General features: G+C 45.0%; 1 protein-coding gene across 1 annotated transcript; it reads left to right on the top strand.

Annotated features, from left to right (window-relative positions):
• Window positions 1–4254: 4254 nt before the first annotated feature.
• CBY3 (chibby family member 3) lies at window positions 4255–6255 on the top strand. The gene is given in 3 exon segments (XM_060094581.1): window positions 4255–4304; window positions 5575–5588; window positions 5591–6255. Coding segments are annotated over 3 exon segments (729 nt in total).
• Window positions 6256–27024: the final 20769 nt, after the last annotated feature.

The raw sequence follows: 27024 nt of genomic DNA, 5'->3' as shown, positions 1-27024 counted from the left end.
TTAAACTCAGACCTGTTGGGACCTGGCGCTCCTTTCCTCACAGGCTCCAAATCTGGTCTTTTCAGTGACATTTAGATGGAGTCCCTCAAAGGAGCCAGGAACCATTGTTATTGACTGTGCATTTTTAAATTCTACAGTTTTCAGGACTTCCCTGGCAGTCCAGTGGTTGGGACTCCGCGCTTCCACTTCAGGGGTCATGGGTTTGATCACTGTTAGGGGAACTGGGATCCCGCATGCTGCACCGTGCAGCAAAAAAAACAAACAAAACTAGTTTTCATTAAATTTCTTCAAAATCAAGGTCCGTTTGTGAAAGGAGTTAACATGTTAAGTGGGAGTTATTCCTCCTTAAACTTTCCCTTTTCAAATCATCAGAAAAGACTTCCTCGGGTTTTGTATCTTTTCCTCTTTTGTAGACCATGGAAATAGGGAAATTGAAAGTTGCTGAATACCATTCCTGATGATCACTCAGGACCTTCCTGAAATATCATGAGTGTTAATGAAAAGTAGATTTAATAACATAGACACAATTGGGGGGGGTGGAAGAGGGAGTGAGGGAGAGAAGGAGAATGTGTGATTGGCTGGGTTAAAATATTCCTGGGCTCTGATTCCATGTCCATTAGACAACCTGCTGAGGGCTGATTCAAGCTTATCCTGATGATAAGAGAGAGCTTTGAACAGTGAGCATAAAGGTTTATTTGCGAAAACTGACATTCTAATTCTAAAATTAGGATAGAAATTCAATTACATGGAATTGAAATTATATGAAAATTCCAAGGACCTAGAAAACCAAAGCAGTCTTAAAAAAATTGTTTGAAGATTTACATTACCAGATAAAGACTTACTGTAAGCTACAATAATTAAGAAAATATGGTATTGGTACAAGAATAAAAACAATAAAGAGAATAGAGAGCCCAGAAACAGTCATACATACACAGTCACATGATGAACAATAAAGACATAACGGCAAATAGTGGGGAAAGGCTAGTCTTTATAAATTGACAACCATATGAAAAGAACACTATCAACAAAAATTAACTCAAAATGGAACACAAAATGTAAAGCTAAAATGGTGAAACTTTTAGTTTGGCAAAGTGTTCTTTAATATGACATGAAAAGCATGACCTTTTGAGGGTCAAAGTAAAAATTGATAAATTGGACTTTATTAAAAACTTTTGCTTTAATAGGCAAGCCATAGACTGGGAAAAAAATATTTGCAAAACATATCTGACAAAGGACTTTTATCTAGCATTAAAGAACTTACACTCAACAAGACTAACAATCCAGTTTAAAAAAGGTCAAAAGACAAGAACAACTTCAGCAACAAGGGTAACAAATAAGCACATGAAAAGACACTCAACATTATTAGCCAACAGAGAAATGAAATCAAAATCACAATTTAGACACACCCACTAGAATAACTACACTTTTTTAAATAAACTTATTTATTTATTGGCTGCGTTGGGTCTTCGTTGCTGTGCGCAGGCCTCCTCTAGTTGCAGGGAGTGGGGGCTACTCTTCGTTGCGTTGTGCGCAGTCTTCTCGTTGCGGTGACTTCGTTTGTTGCAGAGCACAGGCTCTAGGCGCGCGGGCTTCAGTAGTTGTGGTGCACGGGCTTAGTAGTTGTGGCTCGCGGGCTCTAGAGCACAGGCTCAGTAGTTGTGGCGCACGGGCTTAGTTGCTCCGCGGCATGTGGGATCTTCCCGGACCAGGGCTCGAACCTGTGTCCCCTGCATTGGCAGGTGGATTCTTAACCACTGCGCCATCAGGGAAGCCCATAGAATAACTAAAATTAAAAGGGTTTACCATACTAAGTGTTGGCAAGTATGTGGAGGAACAGGAACAGAAACTCTTTCAATGATGGTAGGGATATGGTACAACCATTTTGGAAAAACCTTGGTAACTTCATAAAAAGGTAAATACACCTACCATATTACCCAGCCATTCTACTCCTAGGTATTTATTCAAGAGAAATTAAAGCACGTGGCCACACAACGAGTAGTACACAGATGTTTATAGCAGCTGTATTTGTAATAGCCCCCCAAATGGAAACAACCCAAATTTCCATCAACAGGTGGATGGAAAAACAAATTGTGGTATTTCCATATAATGGACTACTACTCACCAAAAAAGGAATGAATTGTTAATAAATGCGACAACATGAATGAATTTCAACTTAAAATAATTATGCTGCAAGAAGCCAGTGCAGGGACTTCCCTGGTGGCGCAGTGGTTAAGAATCTGCCTGCCAATGCAGGGAACACGGGTCCGAGCCTCGGTCCGAGAAGATCCCACATGCTGCGGAGCAACTAAGCCCGTGAGCCACAACTACTGAGCCTGTGCTCTAGAGCCCACGAACCGCAACTACTGAGGCCGCGTGCCACAACTACCGAAGCCCACGTGCCTAGAGCCCGTGCTCCGCAACGAGAAGCCACCACAATGGGAAGCCCACGCACCGCAACAAATAGTAGCCCCCGCTCACCACAACTAGAGAAAAGAGCCCACGTGCAGCAACGAAGACCCAACGCAGCCAAAAATAAATATATTTTTTAAAAAAGCCAGTGCAAAAATAAAAGTACATACTAAATAATTCTATTTATATAAAATTCAAACTAATCTATATAGTGATGGGAGCAGAGGAAACTTCTGAAGGTAATGTGTATCTTCATTATCTTGATTTTGGTTATGATTTCTTACATCAAATTATCCAAACATATCAAAGTGTACATTATAAATATTGAATATATGTAGTTTATTGTGTCAATTATACCTCAATAAAACTGTTACAGAAAAAGGTTTCCCAGAAGGTGGCACTACCACTTGGCTCTGCCCTATGTTGTGAGCTCCCTGGAGCTGGGTGACCCCTTCTAGAGCCATCAGGATGCTGGACTAACTGGGAGGCCCCTGCAAGAGACCCTTGCGGTCAGGAAAGCCAAGTAAACGTGATGGCAATTGATTGGGTGTGGCTGGCGAGTAGGGCTGACTTCATTTCCTTCCACAGCTCAACACAGCACTTGTCCTTCCAACAAGCCCAACTCCTTTGTACCTCTAGCCCCTGTCTTCATGTAGCTAGTCTCTCATCATTCAGGTCTTAGTATGAATATCAAGTGCCTTCATCGAGTTCCAGGTCTAAATTGGTTCGTACACCTCATTTTGTCCTAAAGTCACTTTCTGTATTTCTCTATTTTCTTCATGGCATGTATCACAATCATATATTCTTATTCATTTAGTTATTTCCTTTCATTTAAAAAATTATTTATTTTTATTTCTGGCTGATTTGGGTCTTCGTTGCCGCGCGTGGGCTTTCTCTAGTTGCGGTGAGCGGAGGTTACTCTTCGTTGTGGTGCGCAGGCTTCTCATTGTGGTGGCTTCTCTTGTTACGGAGCACAGGCTCTAGGCACGCGGGCTCACCAGTTGTGGCTTGCGGGCTCTAGAGCACAGGTACAGTAGTTGTGGCACACGGGCTTAGTTGCTCTGCGGCATGTGGGATCTTCCCGGACCAGGGCTCCAACCCGTGTCCCCTGAATTGGCAGGCGGATTCTTAACCACTGTGCCACCAGGGAAGCCCCATTTCCTTTCATTTTTATTATCTATTCTCTTCCTCCCCCTTTTATGCTGCTGACATCCTACAAATCCCTTTACTGGGGGTGCACCCACCCCATAGGTGCCTTAAGTGTTGGCTGACAACTCACAGTTGCCCCTGACAATGACTGACTGAGGGCTGGGTAGGGGAGAAGAAAGGCACAGAAGATTGGCTCCCTTGCAGTAAGGAGACCTAACTCTGTGGCACAATTTCTACAGTTCCCCGTGGGATCTGGCTAGAGCTAGTCTCCACTTGAGGCCACATTCCTGCCTAGCTTTAGCTCTTTTCCCTGCCCTGTCCTGCTTCCCTTACTCTCTTCTCCCAAGAACACTCCCCCAGTAAATCCCTCAATAATTGTCATCTGAGGCTCTGCTTCTAGGAAACCTGACCCATGACACCCTTGGTTAGCTTCATGAGGGACTATTTTGTTCAATCCCCTAGAACAAATTCCTATCTTAGGCTCTGCTTATGACCTTCTCCCCCTTAAGAATGATAGCTTGATGACGGAAGATCTTCCTCACGTTGGAAGAACAGTGTCTGGAATACAGAAGGCACTCAATAAGTGTGCTGAATGAATACAGGGGAGAGCCCAGGGGTCTGTTTTATAGCTTAGCTGATCTGGCCTAGAGGCATTGTTGAGTCATAGCCGGTAGACAGCAACTGAGTGGTTCAGGGATGCGGCCAGGCCTGGGACAGCAGCTTGGCACCTCCAAAACATCCTCCAGGTGAGGTACAACATGTGAGGATTATCGGGGAAGGATCCTCTGGAAAGATGCAACCTCAAGGGTGGGTTGGGTTCTAGCCTTGGGCTTCCAAGAGACATGTCCCTGAGCCAGGTCTAGGGGGTAGTACTGCCCAGCTATGTGTGAGGAGTAAGTGTGTGTTGAATTAATGAGGGCATGACAGAGGGAACCCTGCCCCAGGGTTCCTTCTCTTTTCACTTTCCATTGGGAGGAGAGGAATTCAAAAGAAAGCATACAGTCTTCTTTCTCACACAACAGAATCAGCACGTACAGGAATGGGGGGAGAAGGAGTATGGGACATGTCTGTTATCTAGACTTTAGTTTCCTTGAGCATGTAGTCTGCTTGGGATAAAAGTCACATCCAGTCTGCGCAACGCCTGTTGGCTCAAGCCCTAAGCATAGGTCCTAGCCCATGGCACATGCCCCTACTGGACTGACCACACCAGACTGTGATCTACACGCACACATCTGGCTTCCCAGCTGGACCAGGAGCATCTTGAGGGCAGGGACAGGCTGTGCTGGCACCGTCTACCCAGACCAGAGCCTGGCACAAAGCAGATGCCAGTCAGTTCAAGGTTGTAAAATAACCGAATGACGAAGGCAGTAATGCTGTTGGGTATGCTAGACATCCACCAGATACTTTTCAGAATGTAGATCCAGCCCTGGCTTCGCAATGCTTCAGCAGCGCCCTCTAACCCACAGAAGGAAGTCTAAACTTTTAAGCCGGCCTGTACAGCACCCTCATATAGTGCCCTGGTCCCCCTTTCCAGCTTCCTCTTCTGCTATTTCCAGCTCAATACCCTACACCAATTCTACCCCAAGCTCTTTCTCACATGTGCAACATTCGAGCCTTGCCTAGTTCTTCACTCTGCCTAGAGGCTCTCCCTTATCCACCCCCAATCTACTGTCCAATTCCTGTGCATCTTTTAAGTACCTACTTGTTTCTGCTATCATTCCTTCCTCCCTTAAGGGCCTATTAACCCCTTCCAGCAGCCACCCAGCACTCAGAGAGCAGGGTTCTGGTCCTTCACCTGCCTATCTATCACCAAAGCCTGACAGAGTAACCTTCGGGGAAGGGGGTTTCGGGGAGACTTCTGCTAGTGCGAGTGTGCAGGGATGGACTCCTCAGTGGCCAGCAGCTGGCTAACCCTGAGCGCCAGCTGCGGGCCTGAGCCCTGCCCACCAGGCCTCGCGGTTTGAGGGGGCAGCTCGTCCAAGCCGGTTGCTCACCCAGACTCTTGCTCCCCAGCAGTGCCCCTGGCTCGCCTTTTCATTCTGGACATCGAGGCTTGCGAGGCAAGGGAGCAGCTTGGGTCGCCCGCGTCCTCAAGGCTCTGCTCCGGGTATCCGTACGCCCAACGAGGCCCACACGGCCCTTGCCCTGGAGGCCTTCGGGTGCCCGGCCTCGTGCCACACGAGCCGCCTGTGGGAGCAGCTGCGGCAGTTCTGGGCCCACCATTTCTCGCGGCGCTTCTCGCCGCGTCGCCCTCCGCTGCGCCGCATCTCCTCCATGTCCACCTTCTACCTGCTGGACCACCCGACGCGCCAGGCAGAGCTAGGCCTCAGCTACGGCACGCCGCGCACGCGCCTCAGCGACAAGACCTTCGTGTTCCGCGGCGGCCGGTGGACCGCAGAGCGCCAGCCGGTGCGGTCGCGGCCGCAACTGCCCTCGCCAACCACCTCTGGCTGGAAGGCGCAGGTGCAGCGGATCAAGACCCAGGTGCTGCTGGAGGAGAACAACTTCCTGAAGCTACAGCAGGAACTGCTCATGGACATGCTGACGGAGACCACAGAACGCATGCACCTGTTGGAAAAAAAGATAGACGAGGCAAGCACTGCCGCTGCGGCGCGCGCATGAGAGAGGAAGATGCGCAAGCGCGAAGGCGCGTGCGGCGTGCTCCTGATCGAGCCGCTTGCCCCAGAGTCGCAGTGACGCAATAAAACCCGTGCGGCGCATGCGCACCTCGCTCCTCACCTTCGGCCCCGGCGCGTTCCTGTGGCCCCTCGAGTTCCCGGCCAGGAGAGGGCTCCGGGTGCGCGGGGGGTCCGCTGCGCGCCTTCAGGGACCATCACTCCGGGCCTGGTGTGGAGACTCAGCCAGCAGCCCGTCTCGGGAGGGTGCGATAGGGCGGTGGAGGAAGATGTTTGCAGCCCGTTGGGAACGCGGAGTGGGAGCCAGGCTTGCAACAGTGCAGCAGGGGGCGGGGATGTCAGGCGATGAGAGGTAGTGGCAGCAATGGCTTTCTTGGCCCAAGAGACGGAGGGCAAAGTCCGGGAGGCAGGGAAACCTGGGCTCAGGGATGGAGGGTGCGGTTGGGCGGGCGGGTGGGGTCGGTGACCTTACAGTTGGCCTTTCCCTCCCTGAGGCGCTCCCGGGAGGGGTTTCAGCCTGAGTCCAGGATAAAAGTGTATTTTACGACCTGGAAACTGTTTCCCGAAAGAATCCCTCGAAACTTTGAGCTCTGCCTCCCCCTCCTGGCTGTGTGGCTTTTGGCGAGTCGCTTCTTCGTTGCGGCTTTCCTTTTCCTCTCTCTAGAATTATGGGTCGGGGATACAAACAAGCACTGTCCAGAGCTAGTCCAGCGCACAGATAGGAGTTGCTCGACCCACTTTATTTTACAATTTTGCATGAGTTGCCAACATTTAAGAGTTTGGAGATTTCACATTAAAAATCCAGATTTCCCGTGTTCTCCTGAAAACCCGGAAGACTCAGCTATGCTGGACCTTGGTTTTGCCCAGCAGCAGTTGCCTGAATTGTGGCTGTCAGCTCCTGCTCAGCTTCACTCCTTTCCTCCTATAGGTGTCTGATTTTGGATCTCCTTCTATATCCGTTCTAGATCGATGCTCTCTCCTGGGGCATAGGGAGCCCTGTGCCCAAGGTATCATATAAAGTGCTTTTGGTGAGGGTGTTGTGAGTGATGTGGCTGCACAACAAAGGTGATGACACTGGTCCTTGCAATCTGTAACCATTCCTTTCCTTGGAATGTAGACAGACCCTTTCAGCACCCAGTGAAACTTAAGTCCGGTAGGATTCCAACACATTTTCCTAGAGCCATGTGAAAACTTGGAGAGAAGTGGGTGTCCTTCTTCAGCCTAACTTGCTTTCAGGAGAAAGACTAGGGATTACTAAACCACTACTTAAAATGTGGCCTGATTAAATCAGCAAAACAACACAAAACGTCATTAGGCACTATGCTTAAAAACATTTCTTTTGAGCAGTGCTCTTTTGTATTTTAATAATTCTATATTTATATTAACATGGATTAAAATATTTTTAAATAGTTGTAAAATATAATTTCCTTTTAGAATAACTTAGAAAATAAAAAATGTATAGATAAGGAAATGAGAAGGGAATCAAAACAATACCTAGAAAAAAACACAAAATAAGGCACTGATGGAGACATTATACTAAGTGAAAGAAGCCAGATGCAAAGGACCACATATTGTATGATTTTGTTTATATAAAATATCCAGAATAGACAAATCCACAGCCAGGGAATGTGGGGAGGAAGGAGTGACTACTTAACAGGAGCAGGGTTTCCTTTTGGGTTGATGAAAAATGTTTCGGAGCTATAGTGGTAATGGTCGTACAACATTGTGAATGTTCTAAAAGCCACTGAATAGCACACTTTAAAATAGTGAGTTTTATGTGAATTTTACCACAATAAAAAAGATTTTTTTAAATGAGGAAAGTGCTTTACATTAAAACATGAGATAAAAACTATGTGGTATGGGGAAATAGCAAAAATCATAAAGGTGATCCAAGAGTACCTAAAGTTTAGGGAATATTGCTTTGGCCAGAGCACCTGCAAACAAATAATTTATTTTCTAGAACAGAGAAAAGTATCTGCTCTGACAGGTCAGCAGCAGATGGGGAGCCCCATGTTTAGGGAGGGGTATCCAAGTGGATAAAGGACCCAGATCAAATGGGGCAGAATGATATTTTAAGATATCTGACTTTGTTCTCTCTGCTCTGGAACTTCACCCCCTGACTGAGGCAGCAAGCTCATTGCCCCGGGGGTGGGGGTGGGGCTGTGTGTGTGCGACAGAGCAGAAAGCAGGAGCAAAGAACTCTGTGTGGCTTTTACCTTCTACAGCTCAGAACCCTCTGGGGAACAGAGCTTTGAAAACATATTTTTTGGGCTTGAGGAAGGAGGTCAAAAAGGCTGTAGATTTGTCTCCAGCAAGAGGAAAGATGAAGGGAAATGGAAGTAGAGATCCTGGTAGGTCTTCCATCTTGGAGAGAAGTCCTTTCTTGACCCTACATTACTTTCCAGCTACTGCCCCATTTCTCTGCTTCCCTGTATAACTAAGCTCCAAAAAGTTGCTTATATTCACTGTCTTCAATTCCTCCCCTCCCTCTTTGCTCTTAGTTCCCCTCAGCTTTGGATTTCTCACCTCCAAGCCTCCCCAGTCTGCTCTTGTCAAGGATGACATTGACTCCAGTGTTAAGTCCTTTGGCTAATTCTCCATCCTCATCTTGGCCCATCAGCAGCATTTCATGCAGTTGACGCCTCCTCATCTTCACTTGTCTCCTAGGACACTACACTCTTCTGATTTCTCTCCTACCTCACAGTTGCTCCTTCTCAGTGTCTTGCTGATTTTACTTCCTTCAGGTGTCTACTTAAATGTCACCTTTTCAGTGAAGTTTTCCCTGATGATTTTATTTAAAAGAGCATGCATTCTCCCCACACCCAACCAAACCAGCACAACTTCTCCTCCTTTCCTGCTTTGTTTTCTAGCATCTGTCACCATCTGACATGCTATGTATTTTGCCAGTCTCCCTCCACCCCCTCTGCCCCAACTAGAGTGTAAGTTCCATAGGGGTTTTTTTCTGTTTTTATTTTTTTCTGTATCTTAGTTAGAAAAGTGCTTAACACTTACTAGGCTCTCTCCAGAGATTTCTAGAATGAACAAAGGCCTATAAGAGACAGGCACCTGAATCCCAGGAGCAGATGGTGTTAGGCCTTTGGTATTGTCATAGGTATCTAATCCTCTAGGAGGCAGGGAAGGTGTATCAGATGCCTTTGGAACTTTTGGTTGCGTCTGATAAGCCCACCTCTGATTTTAGCCGCAACTATGGTGGACGGCTCTGCGTATACCGTCAGTGCCCCATTTCAAGTGTCTACTGTGGGTTTCTCGGCCTTTCTGCTTCAGGGCTTTCTCCTAAGCCTCAGGAGCTCTCTCAACCCACAGACATAGCCTGGGAGTGCAGGAGAGTCAATGCCTTCTGGGGCAACCTCCAGTAGAGGACAGAAACCCAAACACACTTTGTTGAATTTTCCTTCTACCATTTTCCTCACTCCCCCTCTCTCAGTTCGAGGAATCATCTACCAGATAAACTGCACCCAAGTTCTAAGCTCAGGCTCTGATTTTATGGGGATTCAAGCTAAGGCAGTTAGTAGGAAGTAGCACTAGAAGGCAGGCCATAGGGAAAGGAATCTAGAACTAGATCACCCCCCGTTCAGAAGGCAACAAAGACCTCTCACCACTGTTGGTGAGAAGGATGGTAGTAACCCCTAGTGTCCTGAAGCATAAGACCCTTACCTTTGGTGGATTGGAATGAGATAGAAATTGAAGGGGAAGTTTGGCTCATGTAGTAGCTTTGGCACTCCACAGATATGGAGGCGGCTGTAATGACAAGGATTATGGAGGTGGTTAACTTTTCTAAACTGTCTTAGAAGCTTTGAGGAAGAATGAAAGGCTCTTCTTAGCCCACTCAACTGGGGGCATGATGTGAAAGCTGGAAAGTCTCCCAAGGCAACATGTAAAGAACTGCTCACTTCTGCTGCCAGGAAGCAGAGTGTGCTGAAAATAAGGCTCAAGATTCAATCTAGGGCAGTAGAGCTGCAGATTAGACCCGTGCATCCTTAACAATTTTCCTGTACTAAAGTCAAGCGTTTTAAGGGGAAGGAACGGGACCCTAAGGCCTGGCATGGGGATGTTTGGGTGGATACACCTAAGAACCTTGAGCCCCCAGAGCCCCTGAACCCTTCTGGCCAGTAGCAGCTGCTCCTTCCCTTGATAGAGAAGAACAGCTTTATTTTTCCTGGAGACAATGCAGCGATCTCACCTGAGGTAGATGTCATAAAATGATGCTAATCCTTCTGAAGCTCCACCTCTCATTGCCTCTAGACCAATAACTAGGATCGAGTCTCAGCATAGCCCAAGCCTTGAAGCACAGTCCCTACTCTAGAAGGAAATAGATTGATCATCCAAAAGGTTGCAGGACATGTCTAACCGCAGGACCTCTGGGGGAACAGACATGGGAGTGGATCTAGAGGGTGGGGGTGTATATAAGACTGGGTAGGAAGTTGATTGCAATGGAACATTTCCCATGACTCAAGACTAGAGTTCTGCCAAGGACACGTGGAGCTTGTCCTAATGTGCTACTAGATGACTCTGGAAAACTGGACACGATGGTGGCCTAAGGTCAATGAGGTGGAGACGACAGAATTGCCTTGGCTGAGTTTAAAGAAGGTTCTGAAGGCTACAGGGAAGTGGGAATATTAGAATGGGTTTATTACATGAGACCAGAAGATTCACCATTTGATTCTGTTCTCTGGGAGATGCCCAGAGGATGCTCCTTTGGCTAAAGCAGTAGGGAATATGACAGTGAGGGGGGGCATTGCATCATTGAGAAGGTGTTCATGGCTGTCCCCGGTATGCCAGGGTTGACAGCAGGACATGCTGCCATGGAACTGGGCTCCCTAGTGTCATTGGGGATGATGGGATTCGGGAATGGCATTTAACCATTCTGGATGGTGACATTTACAGATCAGAAGCCAGGAGGGCATTCTTATCGTACTTTGCAGCAAGAGTGGAATGGCAACTTGGGGGGCCTTGCTTCTCAGAGACCTGTGGTAGTGATGATAATAGGCCACAGTGTTGTTAGGGGCAAAATAAATGGGCAGCCAATGGAGGCAGAGAATAAGTGATAGAAAAGGTTGGGGAACAAGGATGAGAGACATGCCAGCAAAGACAATCTTGCTATTAAAATGCCTTACTTAGTATTAGGTTAGCATTTAGATACATCCTAGGAAAGGTAGGTGAGGAATGCTCCAAATAGACTGAAGTTAAGTTTCCACCACTGCAGCAGAGTGGCAGGTTTGACATACAAATTGAGTTATTGAAAAGCAGTTAAAAACCATGTTTCTTGAACACCCAAGAACATGGAGCAAGATCTGTACCAGCCACAAATACCAACAAGGAGACAAGGCAGTGTGAGATGCTGTTGTACGGCATGCAGAGAAGTGAATGTGACAGTGACTAACCAAATTCAGACCTTTTGTGGATGTCTTAGTTCAGGCTACTGTAACAAAACATCATAGACTGGAGGACTTATAAACAACCGAAATTAGTTCCTCACAGTTTTAGAGGGTGGAAATCTTAGGTCAGGATGCCAGCATGGTCAAGTGAGGGCCCTCCTGCCGATGGCTAACTTCTTGTGTCCTCACATGGCAGAGAGCAGAGGTGGGAAGCCAGCTCTCTGTGACTCTTATAAAGGCACTAATCCCATCATGAGGTCTCCACGTCATGATCTATTCTAATCCTAATAATCTCCCAAGGCCCCACCTCCTAATACCATCACACTGCAGGGTAGGGTTTTGACATATGTTGTGGACACATTCAGTCCATAACAGGAGGCAAATCCCAGAACTGGAATCAAGCTCAGCAGGTAGCAGGGATGAGACCAGGACCTCTACCTGCAGCCACAGGGCTCTGCACTTAACTCACCCCACCAGTCCAGGTGATAAATGGCAGCAGGGACAGTAACATGGGCCAGTAAAAATGGTCAGTGGTTTCACTTTTGCAAGATGAAGAGAGTTATGGGGATGGATGATGGTGATGATTGTACAACAATGTGAATGTGTTTAATACCACTAAACAGTACACTGAAAAATGATTAAGATAGCAAATGTTATGTCATGTATATTTTACCATAATAAAAAAAAAGAAAAAAATGATTAGTGGTGACTGTGTAGAGATTGGGGTCTAGAATAGAATATTAGCCAGAGGAGCATAAGAAGCAGCACAACTCTTAAGAGGAAAAACAGACTGTATCTGAAAAACAGTATGTGTCCACAAAACAACCTGCAAATCCCAGGACAGAAGTGCTTTCGAAAATACATGTAGGATAAAAGGGGAGAGGAACAGGATGTGACTGCCGAGCGGGTGTAGACAATGGTCATGTGTCCAGGAGAGCCAATGCATTGGCCTTGCGTTGGTTAGGTTGGGGCTGTGCCCTCTTGCCTTTTGTAGGGGACCCAGCCGTCTGGTGGTAGCTCATCTGGGGTATCTCCCAGAAAATCACCTGCTTCCCCTGTGTCTGGCCAGGAAGACAGTGCTCACAGCTCCGCCCCATTTCTCTACTTTCCTGTCTCCATCTAGCTTAGCTCTGAACAGCTTCCTGCTGACACTTACCGTTGCTCCTGCCTCACCTGCCAGTTCCAACACATGTGTGTCTCCTCCCTCGTACTCCTGGGGCCACTCCTACCAGGACCGACCTCCTCACCTGGTCAGTCTGGGAGGCTGTCTGTGCATGGCCTTGCCTGCTTTGATTCTCAGACATGTCTAGCACAGGGACCAGATCACTCGGAAGCCTGTGCCCATGGTGTTCCGTGTGCATCTGCACACACGTGGGATGGGATCACCACAGAAGTCCGTGGCGACCAGAGAGGATGGGCAAGGACCAAAGGCCCACAGAGCCTGCTTGGTCACCAAGAACAGTGCTGACAGGGGAGGAAGGGGGCCTTGCATGGGATCCTGGGAGCAGGAGTGGCCTAGGGCTGGACCAGCACCAGCTGCCTCTGGAGCACAGTTCGGGAGCTCTGGCTCCTGCCCCCTTGGGAGCCAGCGCCAGTGGTGTGTCTGCTGCTTTCTGTCCTCTCCTTATATATTGCACCTACAAAAGTTTAATAAAACTGTAGTACCGATATCTTCAAATACTCAGTCTGTTTTCCACTGGTCTATGTCCAACCTAGCTCTAATCAGCCAGGGCTGACATGATGTAAGGGAAGCAGGGTCATGGGGCTTCTGTGCGTTCAACAGGGTCTGGGGATGGGTTTGGACTCTTGAGATCCATGTCCTGGGGTCATACCAGTGGTCCCACAGCTCTCCAGAGAGAAAGCACAAGGCCAGTCAATGGCTTGGGGTGTGGCCTGTGTGTAAGCCTAAGAAGTAAAAGGCAGGTGGGAGAGTGGAGCCTAACCCTCGAGCCGTGTGCAGACCTATTAAGAGACTTAAGAGATATATAGGCTAGTTACAATGCATGGACATTATATGGCCCCTGATTTTCAAGCAAACAAACTACAAACAAAACAACAATAGGACTTTCCTGGTGGTGCAGTGGCTAAGAATCCACCTGCCAATGCAGGGGGCACGGGTTCGAGCCCTGGTCCAGGAAGATCCCACACGCCGTGGGACAACTAAGCCTGTGTGCCACAACTACTGAAGCCCGCACTCCTAAAAGCCTGTGCTCCAAGACAAGAGAGGCCACTGCAGTGAGAAGCCCGCGCACCGCAGCCAAGAGTAGCCCCCGCTCACCGCAACTTAGAGAAAGCCTGTTGCGCAGCAATGAAGACCCAATGCAGCCAAAAATAAATAAAATAAATAAATAAATTTTAAAAAAGAAAGAAATTTCTAATTAGATAGATGTCCTCCAAACACAACATCCATTGTTTTTAGGTATTGTTTATTATCTCATCCATTTTTTGTAAACAATTAACTGCACATATTTAAAGTGTATAATTGGATGAGTTTTGACTTATGTATATACCCATGAAACCAACAACACAATCAAGTAATGAACATACTCATCACCCCCAAAAGTTCCTTGTGTTCCTTAGTAATTCTTCCCTCCTACCCCTGCCCCAGGACAACACTGATCTACTTTTTGTCATTATAGATTAGTTTTCATTTTTTAGAAATTTCTACAAAATGAATTATTCAGTATGTACTAAAAAACAAAAACAAAACCCTAGTTTCTTTTGCTCTGCATTATTATTTTGAGATTCATCTATGTTGTTGTATACATCATTTCCATTGTATGGAAACACCACAATTTGTTTATCTACTCGCCTTTCGGTAGAAATTTGGGTTGTTCCTAGTTTTTGGCTATTATAAATAAAGCTGCTATGAACATTTGTGTACAAGCCTTTGTGTGGATGTGTGTTTTCATTTCTCTTGGATATGCTAATTCTGTGTTTACATTTTTGACGAAGTCAGGCTATTTTCCAAAGCAGTCATTTTACATTCCCACCAGTAGTGTATGAGTTCCAATTTCTCCACGTTCTCATCAATACTTGTTATTTTCTGTGTTTTTTTTTATACCCACCCTAGTGGAAGAAATCTCAAAAATTACCATCCATACCCCTCTCATGTTATGCTTACTAAGACTGCAGAGAAATCAATTCAACTAACTCTATATTGATTAAATTAAAAAAAATTGTGCACACTTTTACATGTTTCCAGAGAAAAAACCATGAAGCAAGGTGTATACAGATATGTCTAGCTACACCCCTGTGCCTTCTACCTTGATCATTCCTCCCCATCTAGGTAAATGTTTATATTAAATTTTTAAATTTAAATTGTTTCTATTGAAAAATATAAAGCACATATATTTGCATTTCAAGGCCAGTTGCATTGACAAGTCCAGTCAATGGCTTGGAGTGCGGCCCGTGTATAGCCTAAGAGGTTCTGTGTGCAGTAACCTTTCTTGGTTACTGCAGCATACAGTAAAACCTGTAAACCCTTTTGTATGGTCAGGCCACTCAAGATGGCTGTTCTCTTGCTCTCTGTACATTCCCTCCTCGACCAGTCCCTGCTTCACATACATCCTACTCACATGACTATCCAATCCTCTTAATCATAGGGCTTAATTAATAACCGCCTAGTGTTTGCCCCTTGCCCCATCCACTGGTTTCCCTGGTAACTGATGTGCCAACCTAATGTCAACTCCCCCTTATAAATGGTATCCTCCTCCCCCCGCCCAGGAGTGAAGATTGCTGCCCTGCCTTGCCTGCCATCTGCCACCCACAGTGGGGTGCCACTCCAGGACTCTGCTTCAGACTTGTAAGATTCCCTATCCAATAAATTGTTGATGTCTCTGGGCTCTTTCTTTAGTCTCACAGCTGGGCAATTACAAGGCTTGGAGTCCTGTGGGTTACAGTCAAACACCCTTACTTTCTTCACTGAGTGACATATCCTGCAGGTCGCACCTCAGCAGGACATAGAGATACTCCTTATTCCTTTTTATAGCTGCAATGTATCCCACTGGGTGAGTGTAGCACAATCTATTTCACTATGTATTCAGTGTTTGGATTGTTTCTTGTCCCTTTTAAAATTGTGATGAAATACATGTAAAATTTATCATCTTAACCAATTTTAAGTGTACAGTTCAGTGGCATGAAGTACATTCACCTTCCTGTGCAACCGTAACCACCATCCATTCCCAGAACTCTTTTCATCTTGCAAAACTGAAATTCTGTACCCATTAGATGACTTTCCATTTCTCCCTCCCCCCGATCCCCAGCCCTTGGTACTTCTACTTTCTGTTTCTATGAATTTCACTAAGTACTTCATATATAGTATTTGTCCTTTCATGACTGGCTGATTTCACGCAGCACGATATCCTCAAGATTCATCTATGTTGTAGCATGTGTAAGAATTTCCTTGCTTTTTAAGGTTGAATAATATTCCATTGTATGGCTGCACCACATTTTGTTTATCCATTCATCTGTCAGTGGATATGTGGGTTGCTTCCACCTTTCGGCTATTGTGGATAATGCTGCTGTGAACATGGGTGTGCAAATATCTCTTTGAAACTCTGCTTCTAATTCTTTAGGGTGCGTTCCCAGTGGAACTGCTGGATTATATGGTAATCCCATGCTAAATTTTTAAAGGAACCACCATACTGTTTTCCACAGTGGTTGTATGATTTTACATGCCCACCAACACTGTACAAGGGCTCCAACTTCTCCACATCCTCACCAATACTTGCTATTTTCTGTTTTTGCTCCGTTTAATAGTCATTATCCTAATGGGTGTGAGGTGATCTCTCATTGTGGTTTTGTATTTCCTGTAATTAGCTAATGTAATTAATATTGCAGTGAAGAGCCTAGTGCCATGAATATCCTTTTGCATAAGCTGGGTGCTCAATCTTGCTCATAATAACAGAAATACAAAATGAAAGTGTACTAAGATGTCATTTCTCACCTGTCAGATCAGCAAAAACCCAAGTTTTTCCAACATATTTCATTGGCAAGGCTGTGGGGAATCTGGCACTCACATGAATTGTTGGGGAAAATGCAAAAATGGTACAACCTGCTGGGTTTGAAGATTTGACATGTGCCTTTACCCTTTAGCCAGGCAATCCCACTTCCCGGAATCTACTCCAAACTCACACCAACTTCCCCCTAGTATAAAGGGCCCTGAGATGAAGGGCTTGGTAGTTATTGTGAGTGGTTCCCTTAGGGGAACCTTGCTTCCTTTAGGTCCCTTTCTCAGGCGGGGTTCTGAGCGCATGTGCACCTCTTCAGACTCTCTTACCCTCGCTCACCTTTATTCCAGGCCCCACTGGGAAAACTTCCTGGGCAGGCTTTACACAGGTACAACTGGACAGAAGCTCCCTTTAGACCTGTGCTGGAAGAGGGGGTCAGGAGCCAATGGATAAATTCCTTTTCTCCTTCCCAGCAGGATGGTTTAGAGACATTTCATGATGTGCCCTAGAATGTCCTGGGGGACTGAGTAATGAGGGGCTATTTTGGTGCTCACATTCCTTATGGTCACCTGCTAAATCAATACCCCATAGGCTCTGCTTTCAGGGGCACCCAGGCCAGTCAGATAAAGAACATACACTCTATCAAAATGATACAAGCTTATAAATGTGTCAAACAGTATGTTTAGTATTTAAGGAGCAGGGGTCCTTATCCTAACCCAGTGCAATTCCACAATGGTAACAAGGGATAATAGTTTCCAACCACTTTCAATGCACTAACAGGGAAAGGACTTCCCTGGGCTGAATCAAGTCCCCAGGCCCAACCTAGCTTCAGGCTTCGGGTGGGAGCGTGGGGATGGGGCACCCCCTGCTGGTTACATGGAGTCTGGAGTGGCTTTGCCTCCTAGAGGGGCGGCACCTTTCTGGCTCTGGGTAGGGCTCTGGATTGGTTTGCACGTTGCTGCTCCTGAAACTTCTTTGAGATTCTGGGCGACTCCTCCTCCTGGGGTCCACCAGAGGCCTGAGGCTTCTCTCTCACAGCAGTCCTGGAGTGTAGTCGCACCTTCTTCTCAGGAGCTCGCAGCTCCTCAAGTGTTCCTTTTGGCCAGGTGCCCTTGGCTCTCCCACTGCTTGGAGTGGAGGAAGTGGCACAGGCTTTGGACGTGTCCTGGAGTCTAGTTCCACTCCGCCCACTCACTGGATCTCTGACTGCACATCTCTGAGCCTGTTTCTTGAAGACTTGGGATTGTAGAGAGGCCCCAGGGAGACAGAGATAGTGAAGTACCCAGCAATGAGGTCTGGCCCTGAAATAGTCATTGAACCCAATGGCCTGAACTTTCATAACCTCCCTCTAGTCTTTCCCAACCCTGGCCCCCCAGCTTGTGACCAGCCCTCAAACATTGGTTCCTCTGCTCAACTGGAAACGCCCGACCCACTCCCTGTCATACCACTCCAAGTGACTTTGCGTAGCCCTTGGGCCTGACCATGGGCTTCGCTTTTCTTTTATAGTAGCCCAGGGTCGTAGGGAAGTCTTACATTTCTCAGACTCATGTGACTCAGAAGTAACTCAACACTAAAATAATGATTTATCAAATTCTAGGCCAAAACACTAGAGTCTTATCAGTTGGGAGACTTAGCCCTGAATGGGGAAAACCCAGTGGGGAGGGTATGGAAAGTGAGAAACACAAGGGCTTTAGTGTAAGTGGCTGTTATTGACAAGGCCATGCTCTCTGGGGATGCTGCCCTGTCTCCTGACTGATTGATTGATTGGGACAGGGTATTCACTGAGGTGAATGGTTCAAAGGCTAAATGAAGCTTAGCAATGCCACAAAGCACATGCTCTGTTTTTACTGCAAGAGGCATTTCCTCTTCCATGCGTGTTTATAAACACTCACCTAGGGTGGTCATACTAATTGTTCACTGATACTTCTGGTTCTTCTCTTTCCAGGCTCATAAGATTTCATTCCTGGTGTCAACTGGGAAAAAAAAAACCCACCATACAAAAACAGTGAGTTTCAGTTTTATTTAGGGACCCTTACTGAGGACTATAGCCTGGGAGATAGCCTCTCAGACAGCTCTGAGGAACTTCTCAGAAGAGGTAGGGGAGGAACTAGTATATATGTGAAATTTTTGACTGGGAAATATAGTCATGCATACATCTTTTTAAAAAAAACTTATTTATTTATTTATTTGGCTGCACCAGGTCTTAGTTGTGGCATGCGGGATATTTAGTTGCATCATGTGGGCTCTTAGCTGTGGCATTTGAACTCTTAGTTGTGGCATGCATGTGGGATCTAGTTCCTTGACCAGGGATTGAACCCGGGCCCCCTGCATTGGGAGTGGGGGAGTCTTAACTACTGGACAACCAGGGAAGTTCTCAAGTTAAAAATTTTAGTGCTTTTCTATGTATGGGAAGATGCAAGAATCCGGGGTCATTGAAATTCTTCCTTAGATCTGCATCTTAACTGTCTAGGAGCCATATATCCAAGACACAGAATTCTTCACCCTGTTTTTCTCCATACTGAATTCTCCTCAGTGCACACTGTTGGTGGGCGACTGCAGTGGGTTGTGACTTAACCCTTTTTTTTATAAGTGGATGTTGGGCAAGATTCTTTGTTCTTTTATGTTTACATTGGCCTCCTGAGGAAAGGTTTGTCCATGTGACTTATTTGGTTAATGAACTGTTGGTAGAAGTATACGTGTCATTTCTGGGCAGAAGACTCTAAGGGCCAGAGTGGTGGTTCTGGATGGTGGAGGATTCCCTCAGCCTAAGTCCTTGAAAGAGGCAAAATGGAGCAGACCCCCGATCTAAGATGGACATGTAGTATGAGCAATGAGAAATCAACTTTTCTGTGTTGAGCCACTGATATTTTGGGTTGTTATTGCAGGATAACCTAGCACATCTTGACTAATGCATTCTAAATCCTTTCTGAAACAGAACAGTACAAACTAGAAAGCCAGGAGATTATTTCCCTTGAGATTGTGAGCCCTGAGAATACAGAATTTATTCTTGAACAATGGATGGCAGGTCAAAGTATCCTCAAATCCAAGCACATCTTTTTCTGAGCCCCATTCCTACTAAAGGGAAGCCGAGCAAACTTGCTCTTTAATGGTGACAGTCTCTCTGGATTTAATTTAGTCTTTGGGGTAATTCCTCAGTCTTTCAATTTTTCTTCCTTTCCCCCTTCTTATTCTGTAGCAGACACTGGGTTGCCTGCATTATCTCTATTCCCTGATTCTTTGCCTACAGAATTGTGACGGTTTGGGTTCCACCCTTGGAGAAGGTACCTGTTATCGTGGTTCAGGGATAAATCCTGACTTGTCTAAGCCAATTATGGCAGCGCCATCTTCCCGCCCTTGGTGGGTTGGGGCTGAGAATGTGACCAAGTTCTGACTATGGAGAGAGACAGGGGAGGTATTTGCCTTGGGGCTTGTTTTTTTTGTTTGTTTGTTTTTTTTGCGGTATGCGGGCCTCTCACTGCCGTGGCCTCAGGCTCCGGACGCGCAGGCTCATCGGCCATGGCTCACTGGGCCCAGCCACTCCGTGGCACGTGGGATCCTCCTGGACCGGGGCACGAACCCACGTCCCCTGCATCGGCAGGCGGACTCCCAACCACTGCGCCACCAAGGAAGCCTGGGGCTTGTTTTTAAAAAGAGACACAGGTTAAGAAACTGATTTTGTTATCCAAACATTCTCCCAAAGGAAAATCCAGGCTCAGATGATTTCACTGGTCAATTTTATTAAAGTAGAAATAAACCCCAATCTCATACAAACACTTGCAGAAAATAGAGTAGTGAGGAACACTGAAGAAACTCTTTTTCTGAGGCCAGTATTACCTAGGACAGAAACCTATGAAGTCATTACAAAAAGAAAATTGCAGACCAATAGCCCTCATGAATACAGACTTAAATATCCTTATAAAATATTAGCAAATCAAATCCAACATTATATAAAAATATAACACATTATGACCAAGTAGGATTTATCTCAGGGATGCAGGGTTGTTTTAATATTTGAAAATCAGTCAGTTCATGCTTCTCTCACTCTGCATCCTTGCCAGCCCTGGAGATTACAGATCTATAAGCTCTTATTCAAAATCCTCACATATGTTTCAGAATGCAGAATTTTTTGGATTTTAGGAAATTCTATGACACTCCCAGCAGGCTCTGAATCAGTATTTCCTAATCAAACTCATTAATGGTTTTGTAGCAGAATATAAGAAATATTCTCACCAAGCAAGATGAGTCAATGCTGCAAAGAGCCTCATATTAGCTCAGGTTAAGTCTTGCTGCTAAATGAACTGGCCTCAAACTTACCATCTTTCTGGTTTCCAGGACTTTATGAATTTTGGATTGGGGATAAGGGATTGTGGACACAAATCGTTCTTTAATTTTAGCCCATCCTGCTGCTGCTTTACTTTGCATTTATCTGACCACTTGTTAGGTTGAACCCCTATTCGTAAGCTTTAGACCATTTACATATCCTGTTTTCTTATTGGTCTGTTAGAAATTGTAGGTACTTTTGACTTAGGGCTTTTGAATTTTTGTCTTTCACGTATTTTATAAATATTTCCTCGGCCTATCATTTGTTTATATATTTTATCTTCTACTAGGAAAACTAAAAATTTGCGTGCAGTCAAATGTATCTTTTTTTTTTTTTTTTTTTGGCTTTTTGGTTTCCAGACTTAGGGAGGATTTTCCACGCCAAAGTATTATAAATATGCTTGTTTTTTTCTTCTGCTATCTGGTTTTATATTTAAATATTTAGTATGAAATCTTTAACGCGTCAGAAAAGTATTTTGGTGTTTTGTGTTATTTCAGAGCAAGGTTTCTAAACCAGGGCACTACTGACATTTGGAGTCAGTTCTTTGGTGTGGGGGACTATCCTGTGCATTGTAGGATGCTTAGCAGCATCTCTGGCCTCTACTCACTACATGCAATAGCACCCCCCAGTTGTGACAACCAAAATGTCACCAGACATTGCCAAATGTCTGTTGGGGGTAAAGTCCCCCCTAGTTGAGAAAGACTGGATTGGAGCCCAGCTTTTGTTTCTTTTCCCCATAATCATGGCCAATAATATCAGCACCAGTCATCAAATTAATCACCCCTTTTTCCATCCAACATGTATCTGCAGCTATTTCTGAATTCTTCTTGTCCTTTTCTTGGCCAGTTCCACTCCACTACCATTCTTCTATTCACAGTATTCTGGGATCTACTCAGGCATTTGTTCTTCCAATTGAACTTTAAAATTATTTAAACCAGCTCTAATCACACGGTATAGCTAGACTCTCTTAACACAGTCTTAAGAAGTAGTGGGCATACTTGTCTTGATCTGGATTTTAGTGGAAACGACTTTGATATTTCCTTTTAGTTTGCTTTATATTTTTGGTTTTTGATAAATAGTATTTTCATATTTAAGTATTTTACTTCTATTCCTATTTGACTTATGATTTTATTAGGGATAGAGATCTATCCATCAATTCTATCTAGTGAGTGTTTATGGATTTTGGTAATCATATGATTTTTCTTCTTAATTTGCAAGAAAATGAACGATCCTTTTTATTTCCTGGACTAAACCCTGTATTAGTTTCCTGATACTGCTATAAAAAATGACCACAAATTTAGTGGCTTAAATCGACACACGTTTATTATATTAGTTTCTAAGAAGTGTAGGCTGGTATTGCATTTGCCCTCAATCTTCTCTGCATTTCTAGTCTTGTTTCCACCCTTTCTGCTCAACCTAAACTGCTCTTGCTAAAGGCACCAGAGACTTAAATTCTGGGGCCTCCGTTCCTCTATCTTCTGAGTCCTCTCACCATAATTTGATGCTGTTGACCACACTGTTTCACCTGAAACCCTGTCCTTTTTTCCCTTTGTTACCCTAATGATTCCCAGGTTTGCCCATCTTTCTGGCCACCCCCTTTCAGCCTCCTTTGTTGTTTTCTCCCATTCATTCACTCATTCTTTCATTGTCACAAACTCCCAATCTGTCATGTGTGTGATACCTTGTGTTGGAATCTCTAAGATCCTCTTCTCAAAGGTCAGCCCCTTTATTCATTCCTAAGGTTTTCAATATCATCTGTATCCTGTGACATCCAGATTTTACATCCAGCTTAGATTACTCTTTTTAGCTCTAAACTCATAAAAACGCCAGCTGCTTATATGACATCTCCACTTGGATATCTTGGAGGCATTTCAAATTTAACATGTTTAAAACGGATCTGACATGCCCCTTCCTTTCTGCCTGCCTGCAGCTCTCCCCATCCTCACCCACTCCAGTGCACTGACCTTCACATGTCCTTCTACCTCCTCTCCCTAACCCATCTCTCATCCAACACTTACTTGTTCATGCCTACTACAGGCCAGGCACTCCATCCAGTGTTAGCAATATAACCAACATTCTAGTGTGGGGAACAGGCAACAAAAAGTAATTACATAGGGCTTCCCTGGTGGCGCAGTGGTTGGGAGTCCGCCTGCTGGTGCAGGGGAGGTGGGTTCGTGCCGCGGTCCGGGAGAATCCCGCGTGCCGCGGAGCGGCTGGGTCCGTGAGCCATGGCCGCTGGGCCTGCGCGTCCGGAGCCTGTGCTCCGCAACTGGAGAGGCCACAACAGTGAGAGGCCCGCGTACCGCAAAAAAACCCCCCAAAACCCAAGTAATTACATAAATAAATAAGTTAATCACAGAGTGCAGAAACACTGTGAAGGAAATGAATAGAGGAATTTGATAGAGAAAGACCTGAAGAAGGAGCTAGTGAGGATGAGCATTTGGGGAGAGAGCTCCAGGCAGAGGAGACACCATCTGCAAAGGCCTACAGGTGGAAAAGAGCAGAAAGGAGGTCAGTGTGGCTGGGGAGTAAAAAAGGGGGAGGAAAAGTAATGAGGTGCTGGAGAGGTACACAGCATCACATCATGCAGGACCCTGAAGACCACAGCAAAGAAAGGACTTAACTTGAAGTGCAGTGAGAGCCACCGAGGATTTAAAGCAGGGGAGTTACATGATATGATTTGCAGTTTTGAAAGATGACTCTGGATAATGGTTATGGGGTTTCTTTATGGGGTGATGAAAATGTTCTAAACTTAGAATGTGATGGTTGGACAACTCTGTGAATATACTAAAAAAAAATTGTATGGTATGTGAATTATATCTCAGAAAAGCTGTTGGCAGGGAAAAAAAATCATTCTGACTGTGGTGAGGGTGACCAGACAAATGCCAAGAGTATAGCCAGGGAGATCAAATGCATTCATCAGATGACAGAGGGATGATGGCCATGGGTACAAGGCAGGGTGTGGTGAATGTCATATGGGGTGGGGGGAGGAAGGAGGATTCCTTATGAAACTATTCCCAGCACAGAAGCAAGAATAATCTTTGAAGGATATAAATTGGATCGTGCCACTGTGCACCTTGACCATTCAGTGGTTTCCTTCTGCAGGTAGAAGCAACCCCTCCCTGCCCATCTGGCCTTGGGGCTGCCACTCCTGCCTTGGAGTCTCCCAGCCTCAAAGCCTCCCCTCTGCCAAATCATTCTCTTCTAACCAGGCCCTGTCACCTGTCAAATCCCAGTTTAAGTGCCACTTTCCAGAAACTTTCTCATCCCCCAAATTACATTAGGGGCTCCTGCACAGCACTTGCCAAAATCTGTAGTCATGGACTGAATTGCATATTTCTTAATTTTTTGTTCATCTCCCCCTCTAGATTGGAAGTTCCTAGGGTAGGGATATTTTCTCCTGTGATCATGCCTCTAGGGCTCATCCCAGAGCATGGCGTAGGAATTCTACTGGAACATTTGTTGGGTGAGTGAATTCATGAATAGAATGCATATGTGAAAGTTAGTAAGCAGTGGGTGAAGGAAGCTTCCGAAAGGAGAATGAAATTAAAGACTCAAAAATGTAAGGGGCAACCCACAGTGAGAAAAAATATTTGTAAATCATATATCTGATAGGGGATTAATATCCAGAGTATATAAAGAACCCCTAAAACTCAACAACAAAAAAAACAAACAACCCAATTCAAATATAGACAAAGGACATGAATAGACATTCTCCAAATGAGATATGCAAATGGCCAATAAGCACATGAAAAAAAATGCTCAGTGTCTCTAATCATTAGGGAAATGCAAATCAAAACCACAGTGAGATACTGTTTCACACTTTTTAGGACAGCTACTGTCAAAAAACAAAAACAAAGCCAGAAAATAGCAAGTGTTGGTGAGGATGAGGAAAGACTTGGAAGCAGCGTGAATTGCTGGGAGGAATGTAAAATAGTTAAGGTACATATCTAGGAATGGAATTGCTGAATCATATGGTAATTCTATGTTTAACTTTTTGAAGAACTGCCAAAATGTTTTCCTTACAGGCTGAAAGAATGGAAAGCAGGAAATCAAACAGATAGTTGCACACCAAAGTTCAAAGCAGCACTATTTACAATAGCTAAAAGGTGGAACCAACCCATTAATGAATTAATGGGTAAGCAAAATGTATTATATACATACAACAGAATGTTATTCAGCTTTAAAAGGAAGGAAACTGAGGACATGGATAGACCTTGAAAACATTATGTTACGTTAAATAAACCATACACAAAAGGATAATTATTGTATGATTCCACTTATATCAGGTACTAGAATAGGCAAATTCCTAGAGACAGATAGTAGAATAGAGGTTACCAGGGTCTGGGGGAGCAGGACTGGGGAGTTAAGTGTTTAAATGGTACAGAGTTTCAGTTGGAGAAGATGAAAAAGTTCTAGAGATGGAGAGTGGAAATATTCACGCAACATTGTAAATGTACTTAATACCACTGAACTGTACGCTTAAAAATGGTTAAAATGGGGCTTCCCTGGTGGCGCAGTGGTTAAGAATCTGCCTGCCAATGCAGGGGACACGGGTTCGATCCCTACTCTGGGAAGATCCCACATGCCGCGGAGCAACTAAGCCCGTGTGCCACAACTACTGAGGCCCACGCGCCTAGAGCCCATGCTCCTCAACAAGAAAAGCCACTGCAATGAGAAGCCCGCTGCACCTCAACAGAGTAGGCCCTGCTCAACGCAACTAGAGAAAGCCCACGCACAGCAACGAAGACCCAACAGATCCAAAAATAAATAAAACATTTTAAAAGGTAAGTAATGACACTAGTCATCAGTACATTTTGAACACATGGTCGAAGGATTCAACCACAGTGAGTGTCCCAGCTGAAGCTTTGGGAAATCAGGGCCAATACCCTGAAGGTTGAAAACCAATGGTTGTCACATTCTGCCTAAAGGAGATGCGCTGAGAGAACCGAAGAGGGCGTGTTAGGATCCCCTTTCCAGGTCACCCCAGCAGCTGACCTCACTCCATCAGGAGCGCCAGCCCCTCCCCTCAGCCGCGTCGCCGGGCTGGCTGTGGGGACGCCTTTGTTTTTCTATCTCACTTCGGAAAAGTACGTATCAGAATTCACACTGAGCGGTTTAAATGGTTTCGGAGCCCTCACCAGGTGTTAGAGGAGCTCTTATTTAAGACAACCATGATTATGCAGCTGAAAGGGCCGAGCCATGCTGCACCGGGTTGGGATGGGCTTGGGACTCTGTACCCAGGTTCTAACCACTGAGCCACCGTCGCTGTGCTTCCAGTCTCCAGCTTCAAAGTGGGGTTCCTCGGTCCTCAGCACGATCTGGAGGCAGCTGATGCCGCGGTGCTAGGAGGTTGGGAGGAAACCCACATTCAAACGTTCTCAATCCTTACTACTCGGAAAATTTTAAAGTTTTATAGCTACAAGTAATGTGTTCAGCATTAAAACAATTTAAAATACAGGGGAGAGTGAGTTCCCTGGCAGTCCAGGGCTTAAGAACCCACACTTACACTGCAGGGCACAGGGGCCCAATCCCTGGATGGGGAACTAAGATCCCGAGAGTGGTGTGTGGCCAAAAAAAAAAAAAAAAAAAAGAAAGAAAGAAAGAAAAAGAAGAGAAAATAGAGAAGAAAAAAAATTTTTTATATATGTATAAGATTATACATATATCTTTTCCATATATGTATAATTTTTCTTTATGTATGTGTGTAATTATATTATATTTCCAGGAGGTTGAACCATACCGTATTATTGCTTCATAATAATGCATAATAATTATTGTTTCATTTTTTTTCCTCAATGAATATTGTAAACATCTTTCCAAAAATATAATTCTAGTCACCATTTTTAAAAACTGCAAAGTATTGTATTATATAGATCAGTTTTTCTCAACTTTTTTTTCCTATGATTGTCACCCAAAGGAACCTTTTTAGACAATTTGTTTCCTAATTCCCACGTGAAATGTTAATAGCATAGATATACTGTATATCTTTTTAGGTACCATGGCCAAAAACCAATGTAATAGCCTAGATGTATTCATTCTTCTCCCCACAATCAAGAACCAATTTTGCCCCCTTGGGAGGCTATATTGACCCCGGTGACAATGTATGATAAAGTTGTACTATAATTTATTCAATACACCATTAGACATTTAAGTTGCTT

The sequence above is a fragment of the Mesoplodon densirostris genome, chromosome 3 (genome assembly GCF_025265405.1).
Source record: "Mesoplodon densirostris isolate mMesDen1 chromosome 3, mMesDen1 primary haplotype, whole genome shotgun sequence".
NCBI lineage: Eukaryota > Metazoa > Chordata > Mammalia > Artiodactyla > Ziphiidae > Mesoplodon > Mesoplodon densirostris.
Note: the sequence above shows the minus strand (reverse complement) of the source record. Positions and strands in the feature narration are given on the sequence as shown.